Raw genomic sequence first — 9991 nt, forward strand, 5'->3', positions numbered from 1 at the left:
AGAAATAAAAGAAAGACTAAGCATTGCTTTAATAAATTAGTAAAACTCCATATTTTCATATTTTCTCATGTAAAGCCTCTCTTTTAAATATTTTTCTTGTCATTTTAATAGTTAAAGGTGAGACGAAAGAGTAAAATCTTCAATACTAAATATTAAGAAATATATAAAAATATTTAAACAGAAGTAACAAAAGAAAGAAACTTACCTTAAAAAAGAATAAAAATATATATGAATTTTTATTCTGTGCTTTTGTTTATCCTCCATTAAAATTAAGTAAAAGGAATGAAAGAAGATGTTAGTAATTGATTAATTTAAAAAGGAAGAAAGAATATATATGTTTTTATTTGAACTAAAATGTTCCATAAACTTAACCTATTTTGAATTAATGATAAATGTACTCTTACTTTAGGTACTTTTCCCTTAAAAGGTAAATCCAATCATCTCAATATACTGAAAATGAATAAATTCTTCTGTATATACTTTAATTAAAAAAATGGTTGCAGTTGGAACTCAGAAGAATATGTTATACATTAATTTCACTCTCAACTTGTTGAAGATTCGTTCATTATTCTAGTGCAAGTGTGCAACACAAATTGGTACAAAATGACAACGAGCTTGACTATTGAACCACACAGCACTTTGTCTCTAGAAAACAAATTTCCAAACAGAGAAGGGGCAACACAAAAATGAAGAAGGGTCTCTCCTTTGTGCTGCTGCTGATCCTTGTGATCATCCACTACAAGGTAGTCAACGCCAACAACAACAACTGTGTTACAGAGGATTGCCTCATTGGTCATAGTTTGGAGTCAGAGTTCTCGTTTGGCTCCCATGTGGCAAGAATGCTCTATGATGTGAGCCAATCTGTGTCTGGCCAAACAGGGAATAGCAACAATGCTGCTGTTAATTGTCCAGAAAGCAATGGTTATCGTAGCTGCTTGCCATCTCAAAACGGTGGTGGCCCTAACCAAAATTGCGGTGATTACACCAGGACTTGCTAAGAAATATATTACCAGCAGGTATTTCAATTCTGATTTCAAGGTTGTCATATTATTGAGATTGTCATAATCTGAAGATGCGTGTAATAATTGTTGCTGTCGGTTCATACTTGTGTTGTGGATGTATTATTGTGTATCACATGTAGTCTTGGTTATTAAATGTTGATAAGAATAGTATTCCATTCGAGATGGAAAAGTTTGTGAGAAATATATTACCAGCAGGTATTTCTGGAATTTTGTTTTCTACACAGTGAAATTCCAGCTGTTATTATCAGTTATGAGATTGTGGCACATAAAATAAAATTTGTGTATTATATACCGTTTTTTCTAAGATTTACTATTCCTTGCATATTCAACTCTGACAGCAGGGGTCAGTTTTGCATATTGTTCCTTCAATTTAACATTTTCAGCAATTTTTGCTTGAAGGGTTAATGTTGTTTTTTGAGGATCCTTGGTCGGATTTTACAGCAATTGAGCCTTCTAAAACAGATGCATAATCTGTTGACTTTCGCGTCTGAGTTGTGACAAATTCAAACACCTACTCTTATATTGAAGTACCTATGTCCTTTTTTATGACACATTTTTGAGTTTTTCAAGTGACCGAATTTTATGTATCATGCATGAAAAAAATTTATTTATTAGAAAAGTTCAAAATAGCTAACATACCAACAGTGCAAGTAAAAAACGAAATTTATTTCAAGAGTTATCAAAATGGATTGGCCTGATCCTAGGCCGCATGGGGTCAAGGCTGAAAAAGCCCACAAAGCAAAAAAGTCACAAGATTAAGTGTTAATTGTGAAAATTGTACTTATTCTTTAAAAGGAATATATTTTTATAATAACTTAGTAATTTTTATTAAATGATTCTATTAACAAATAAATGTTTAAAAATGATACATAAAATTCATTCTTGATTGTAAATTTTTTTTAATCAAATAAGCAAGTTCATAATTTTTAACTTATCAAAAAATTGTCTAATACTTAATACATATTATAATAGTAATTTCAATAAAGATATTCATAGATAATTATAGTAGTATCATATAAGAGCTTATAAGATAATTTATGAGTAGATTTATGATAGTGTTTTCAATTAAAAAGTTAATTTCGATAATTATTATACTTCGATAGTAATTTCAATAGTAACCAGAAATAAATATTGAAAAAGTAAAAGTTTCAAGAAGAAATGAAGATTGGTAAAAGTAAAAGGTTTAGAGAGATACAGTAAAGTAAAGAGACATAAATTCACAAAAGGTGAGAATGAATACATACACGATGACTTTTTGAACCAGTAACCAATTTCGATGTAAGGCATTGTCGATGTTTGAGTAGGTAAGTAATACGATTCAATCCACTGAAAATTGGCATTGAGAGGTCTTATCTACAAACTTCTAATACTAACGATCGAATTCTATGATTTCGACACGTGCACACCAATATTTCTAAATACATAGATATAATGTTATTTGATGTCTTCGTGTAACTTCTTCATAACCGCGTCAACTGATATTTTTGCTTTCATAACCGCGTCAACTGATATTTTTGCTTTTTGAAAAGACTTTGCTTTTGAGCGCTTTCCAATCCCACGTGCCTTAATGAAGTCATCGAAACCGTCAATTTCGATCAAAATAGATCCTTTCGATGACACATTCAACTTCTCAAATTTTAGTTCACACTTTGATCACTTTTAAATGTACTCTTTTGTTTCTCGTGTTTCTCTCAAGACAAGTTCATCGATACTACACATAAGTTTCGTAACTTAGACAAATTTTACATAATAAAGGTAATAAATGCCCAAAAAAATAGTCTGTTCAAGTATTATCTTTTGAAAATATAATATTTTTTTAACAGTTGTCCCGAGATGATAAACATATCTTATCTAATTAAAGCATTTTATATCATTAAATGTTCTAGAGAACATAATACAATCATAGTTGTTATTTTCACGCTAACCAACATAAGCATGATTACCCTTTTTTTACGGCTATAATTGTCTACCCTATTAATGTGTCATATTAACACCATATCATTGGTTTAAAATATATTTAATTTATCCAAATATGAATTCTTTTAACCTATTAAACCTTATATATATAAACCAAATGTCTCAGCTATACTTCTACAACTTCTTCTTTGTAATCCCTAACTTACAAACCTTCGTCTTTTTCCCCCTTAAGAAATCTCCTTCGTAATCTTCTCTATTTCCATCAATGGTGACTTCTTCTTAACTTAATACATCCACAAACCAGGATGCTTTTACTAACATTGAGAGAAGCACCCCAATTCTGACACCTATAGTGATGATGACGAAGATGGACAATGGCCTTGAGTTAATTCTCATTTTGGGGCATGAAGAAGAATGTAGGAAGGTGTGGGAAACCCAGGTATTACTCCCATCTTCTTTGAACTCTAAAAACATTTGTTTTGCAGGTTCTTACCGTCCTAAACTAGATTATGAAACTATTAGTAGTTGGTTCCCCACTTATGAGAATGAACACCCCATAATCCACAAAGACGCCATTAGAAGTGACTTTTTGAAAAAGAAAAGTGGAATTCTTCTCATACTCATCATGGCTTCCATCATTGTGGTCATTTACTCTTTCATGACATCCATGTTGGCCTTCATCTATTCCTGTACCTCTTCTATTTCACTCATCACTCTAGCTTTGGCACGCGTTCGGTAAAGGCGTCGTAAAGCACGTTCTTTCCTTTTGATTACAATGATTACAGTTTTGATTTCAAGGAAAGAATGCAATAAGCAATGCAACCAATGTGAAAAGAAAAAATAACCATGAATGTATATGAGTGATACATTGTCGAAGTATTGCAAATTTTACACAGGACTTCAGTAGAACATAGAGTTGAATCAATTTAGATTTTCATTAAAACAACATTGTTCATTACATCTTGTCAGAGTCAAAGTGCAACTGGAAATAAAACATGAACATCAACGGTCCCTAAAAGAAAATATATCACAAGGAACTAAACTCATTCCCCACTTACCTTAGTTCCACACAACAACAAGATCAGAGGAGAAGGTGAATACTTTCAACACTTTTAGCCCTTGGCCTGGTTACAAATGAAAGAAGGAAGTTTTTGAGGCTTTCAACAATCAAGTTAGGGGTGTATTTTGTGAGTAATATGAGAAAAGAAAGAAAGTGGTATAAGGGAGGTGTTGGGCAGAGGGAGGCACATAGATAATAGAGTGAAAATCGTTAGTTAATTGTTTGGGGTGCAAGCCTATAAATAGAAGAAAGGTTTGGAAATTTGTCATGGTTATTAGGAGTGTTAGGTGAGTTAGATAAATTAAGCAACCTAACGTAACTTGCCTAACTTACCTAAATTGCCTAACTTTCTTAACTCCCCTAACACTCTCAACAACCATGGTAACTTGCCTAACCTTTTCCTATTTATAGGCTTGCACCCTAAACAATTTCCTAACTTCTTTCTCTCCATTCTCTATGTGCCTCCCTCTTCCCAACACCTCCTTCACATCACTATCTTTCTTTTACATCTTCTTACTCACAAAATACACCCCTAACTCCATTGTTGAAAGCTTTCCAAGGGATAGAAGCCTAAAAGCACTCACCTTCTCCTTTTCCCTTGTTGCTGCATGCAATTGAGGTAAGTGAAGGGTAAGGCTAGTTTCTTGTTGTATATTTTCTTTTAGATACTTGTTTGGCATGAAAGAGGTGCTAGGAAAAGAGAGGCACGTAGAGAATGGAAAGAAATGTGTGAGTAAATTGTTTGGGGTGCAAGCCTATAAATAAGTAAAGGTTTAGCAAGTCGTCATGGTTGTTGAGAGTGTTTGGGGAGTTAGGCAAGTTAACTTATCTAACCTTTTCCTAACTTCCCTTACACTCTCAACAATCATGGCAACTTGTCTAACCTTTTCCTATTTATAGGCTTGCACCCTAAACAATTAATTCCCCACACCTTTCTCTCCATTCTCTTTGTCTAGCACTTCTCTCATGGCAAAAACATATCCAAGAGAAAATATAAACCAAGGATCTAGCCTCTCTCTCGTTACCTTAGTTGAATGCAATAATGTGATTTAATATTTTACCGTACCATTTCTCATCTATTATTAAAATTAAGATTAAAGGTTAAAAAAGCAATTAAATACAAAATACGAAAATGAAAATGAGGGGATTACACTGTCAAATTATTAAGAATCTGTTTAATTCGGAATTCATTTTATTATAGTTAGTTTTGAATATTAAATATAATTTAGATAAGTGTCAAAAATAATTTTGTATTTTCAATTATATATAAATTCACATTAGAATATATATTTTGTATGAGAAAGTGTGAAGATTGTATTATTTTCACACCAAAGGTTACATAATATTGCTATATGAATTAAATTTTAAATTATTTTTATACATAGTCATATTAAATTAATAAACAACATATTATTTTATGCATAAAAACATTTTCAATGGATAATTTATGTATTTCATTTTGAGTTTCTTATTTCCTATTAGTTGGATTTACAATCTTACATCATAATTAAATGACTCTACATATTTTACTATAGTTTAAAATAATCTTTAAAAAGAATCACCTTTGAATTTTTTTTAATAACTAGCATTAAAATCCGTACATTATACGGATTTTGAAAAAAAAAACCAGTAAAAAAATGAATAACAAATTGAGTAATTAAATAAAATAAATAAATAAAATTCAAAAAATTGACCAACCAATATGTGACAGAACCAAACAGTTTTAATAATATTATTGATGACAATTATTGCCTATAAAAAATGATAAAGTTTAATTTTAAGTAATTCTACAAGTAGGTGATGAATAAGTAAATTTAAGAGAGAGAAAGAAAGAAGGAATGTAAAATAAATAAAGACTGAAGGATAATTTCTTTAAGATATTATTTGTAAATAATTTTATGATTTTTATCTGTATATATACTTTAATTTTTTAAACATGTATTATCTAAACAATGTTAATGCTGCAGACTACGGTGGATAGATGTTAGTGCGCGATCTCAGCCCTTAAAAAATTCAAAGCCACACGTCTAATAGAAATTGAATGACTCAGATAAAATATTGTAAAGCATGTTTCATATCAATTAGGCACTCCTTGTGCTACGATTGAAGTATATCTAATAAGATTTCTTTCTTTGTTTGTTAAGGAAAAAAAAAAAAGCTAACATAAGATAAGGTTCCTTTTTAATATGAAATTATAAAATGTATTTACGTGAGTAAAGAAATAGGAAGTGAAAGACTGAAATGAAATAAAGTCGACCTCACTTTGATTAGGACCTTGAGTTTGTTAAATAGAAATAAATAAAAAAAGGCTCGTTAAAGAAGAAGGTGCCAAAGAAAAATGCCAAATTGAATTTTTTTTTTTTTTTAAAAAAAAAAACCTAGCTGGAACCTTATCCTCTTTTTTGAGAGCAATGCACAATCGAGTCCCTACATGTGTTCACTCGTATTGATTAGTAGCCAATAGCCATACAATATAATCAAGACCAACCGATAAACTATAAAGAAAATCTCTAATCTCTAATCTCTTTCTTTTTCTTTTTCATAATTTTTATTCTTCAAAATGTTTAAAGTGAGTAAGTTTTTTTTTAGGTTATTAAGTAAGGATTTTCCAAACCACACAGGAAAAGTCAATGCTTTTCTCTCACAATTCCGCTCAATGATAAGGAAAATCCCTGGTTATTTCGTTTTCATACTTTATTCCTTTAAAAAATGTTTAAAAGGAGCAAACATGAGTGAAAATCCTTTTCGACTAGACTGTTATTAACGTGTAAGCCACCGGCAGATTTTAAAATTCTCTTTAATAAAATTAAAGTATCTCTATTTATATGAAAACGATTATAAAAAAAATTAACATAATGGACAAAATAGTTTAAGCAGAAATTAATTCATATCTACTCACAATGATCCTATCAAATTTAAGAAGGATTAATTTTAGTGAAAGATACTTATATATACCAAAAACAAAAGTTCGTTCATAAAATAGAAGTAAAATATTTTAAAATTAAGTGATGATAAGTACTATCACATTATAAAGAATAGGTTCTACCAAAAAAATGAAGTATAGGTCCGTCCTTGCGTCAAGTCAACTATCCTCAATTTCATGAAAAAAATATATACTAATTGAGTGTCTCTAAAATAGATATGTGAGTTATATTTATTTTTTAATTTAATTTAATGTACATCTTGATTACAGATTTTTATTTTTTGGTATTTACAAAATTCTTTTGTCATCATAACAATGTATAATATCCACTGGTTTCGTTAATAATTAACTTTTATTAAAAAAATTAACTAGTCACTTTTAGTATAAAAAACTCTTTTAATTACATTTTTTTATTTATAAAATTTGAATACAAATTTTTTGTTTAAATAGCGAGTCCAATGCTCCTTAGATCAACAACTTATTAATATAATTATAGATTTAACTCTTAAAAAATTGTAAAATGAGAAAATATTTATATATTCTTAACTCGAATTAAAATACTCCAAAACTTAACTTATTTTGAATTTATGGTATATGTGATCTTGCTATACATAAGTTTCACTTCAACGTTTTATTATAATCAGGAGTGACATGGATAGAAAAGAAATAAAAACGAAAAAAAAAGATACAAAAAGAAGTAAAGTAAAAAAGATATTTTATTTAAATTGATCGAAATAAAAAGAAAAACTGGAGAATTGTTTTCCTACTTATTTAAATGAGTGGAAAAGAAAATAAAAAGAAATAAATATGTTATTTAAAAATATTTTATACCAATTAAAAACAACTTTTTTACGTTACGGTTGCTTTAACATAAAATTAGATATTCTTATGTTTTAAAAATTATTAATTTTTTTAAAAGAAATTAAAACAAAAAATAAAACCAATATTTATTAATAGGTCCACAAGAAATAAAATGCTTTAAATCATTTTACTCAAACTTAAAGAAGTATTTTTTTACAGGTCCCACAAAAATTATTTTCCTTCCTTTCTATTTATCTTCTTAAACAAATAATAAAATTTGATATTTTTATCTCATTTTTCTTGTTTTTTTTTTATGTTATTCCATTTCATTTTCAAGAAGGAAAGTAAGATTATGTTTGATTTTAGAGGAGAGAAATAGAATAAATAAAAATAAAAAAGAGATAATTTGAAAAATAAGAAATAATGTAAAAATAAAATGACATGTTATATTGTTTGGTTTTAAGAAAAATAGGTAAGAAATACAACATAAGTAATATTGTAAAGTTGTTGGATATAAATGAGATAAGGAAGAAAGAATCTAGATTTTTGTTCTAAAAAAATAATTTTTGTTGCCTAAATATAATCTGATAATTAGATAATCAAAGAAAAAAATTCTTAAAAAAATTAATTTCTTACAAATTTATTTTGTGGCCTAAAAAAATAATTTTACTACAACCGGAAAGAAAGAAAATTGATGTTACGGATCTCACAACTTGTAACTTTACTTTCTCTAAAATCATCACAACCAAACTCGCATACTTCATTTCCGTCCACCGGTAATTCATTCCATCTTTTGCAAACCGAACACAGCCTAGAAGACAAATCTCATTATTCCCAGTATATACTAAAATTAAAAATAAACAAATTCTTATTTGCTTTTTTTAAAAAACAACACTTGCAGTTAAAAATGTACATAATACCTTAATTTCACACTCAACTTGATGTTGAAGAAGATTCCTCAATTATTTAATGTAACCCAACTGTACAAGACAGACACGAAGGGGGGGCCTTCACTCTGAACCAAATACCATAGTCTTCTCTTTGTCCGTGACAAAACAGTTCCCACAAAAAAAAGAAAAAAGAAAAAAGAAAAGCACTAAAAAAAAATGAAGAAGGGTTTCTCCCTTGTGCTGCTGATTCTTCTGATCCAGTACAACAACGTTGTCAACGCCTACAACAACAAAAACTGTGTCACAGAGGATTGCCTCATCGGCAACAAGGATTTGGAATCAGAGTTCTACTTTGGATCCCATGTGGCCAGAATGCTCTACGATGTGAGCCAATCTGTGAGTGGCAAAACAGGCAATAAAAATAACAAAGCTGTTAATTGTCCAAATAAGCAAGGCTACCGAAGCTGCTTGCCTTCCAAAAACGGTGGTGGCCCTAAGCAAAGTTGTGGCGATTACACCAGGGTTTGCTAAGAACTCGTTCCAACCCTTGTGATTTCATTTCTGATTTTTAAGATTGTGATATGATGGAATCTTATTTATGTCAATTTGTTTAGTTTAATTTCCATATGTTATTGTTTTTTTTAATATTAAGTCAGGTACCAGAAAATTTGCATCAATTCACACTCATGAGTCACCTGAACAAGAGCTAGACCCGGTTTTATTGTTTGTATCACTGTATGTAATATTTAATGTTTTCGGTTCATACTTTTGTTGCGGTTGTATTGTTGTTGTGTATCATCTGTGCCATTAGTTTATTTGATGTTGATAAGAATAATTCCATGTGAGATGGGAAATAATAATATATTATTGCCTGCAGAGATTTCTGGATTTTTTTTGTTTTCCGTACTTCTTTGATTTAAGTTTTGCAAATCCTGATTTGTGTTCAAATCAAAACTGTATGTATCTCTCTCTCCTTTGAGGATTTCTCAGTGGTTCATGGTTCTGGAGAAATTGAAATTAAGATGAAGATAGGTAGAAGAAACTGTCGTAACCGTAGGTGGTTGAAGACCAATGGAATTTCAGACCGGCATCTTAAGTGATCTCATCCCCTGGTTTTTGACTGACCCAAGATATAAATTTTATAAAAAGAGTGGAAAAGAAAATAAATAAAAATAATCTGCATTTTTTTTATGTATGAACAGAATCTTAATATTATATGTATACTTTAAGGTTAAATAGTTATTTTTTATTCTAAATATGTATAGAATGTTTCAAAATGAAAATTCAAATTTTAATTCCCCAAAAGTGAAAAAAATACAACAAATTTATTCGTTTGTTGATTTATATTCGTTATGAAAGAACCTATGTGGCATATTCA

General features: G+C 29.5%; 2 protein-coding genes across 2 annotated transcripts; both read left to right on the forward strand.

Moving 5' to 3' along the window:
• Window positions 1–631: 631 nt before the first annotated feature.
• Window positions 632–1333, forward strand: LOC100500597 (uncharacterized). Its single transcript, NM_001249652.3, has one exon. It carries the CDS (start codon window positions 687–689, stop codon window positions 996–998), a length of 312 nt encoding a protein of 103 aa, NP_001236581.2. The 5' UTR covers window positions 632–686; the 3' UTR covers window positions 999–1333.
• A 7325-nt stretch (window positions 1334–8658) lies between these two features.
• LOC100305562 (uncharacterized) lies at window positions 8659–9504 on the forward strand. The gene has a single exon (NM_001250197.3). The coding sequence runs from the start codon at window positions 8830–8832 to the stop codon at window positions 9142–9144; it is 315 nt and encodes a 104-aa protein (NP_001237126.1). The 5' UTR covers window positions 8659–8829; the 3' UTR covers window positions 9145–9504.
• Window positions 9505–9991: the final 487 nt, after the last annotated feature.

Source organism: Glycine max, chromosome 13 (assembly GCF_000004515.6).
Source record: "Glycine max cultivar Williams 82 chromosome 13, Glycine_max_v4.0, whole genome shotgun sequence".
Taxonomy (NCBI): Eukaryota; Viridiplantae; Streptophyta; class Magnoliopsida; order Fabales; family Fabaceae; genus Glycine; species Glycine max.

Coding starts and splice junctions, on each gene's coding strand:
- LOC100305562 (NM_001250197.3), top strand. CDS start 8,830: ATGAAGAAGGGTTTCTCCCTTGTGCTGCTGATTCTTCTGATCCAGTAC.
- LOC100500597 (NM_001249652.3), top strand. CDS start 687: ATGAAGAAGGGTCTCTCCTTTGTGCTGCTGCTGATCCTTGTGATCATC.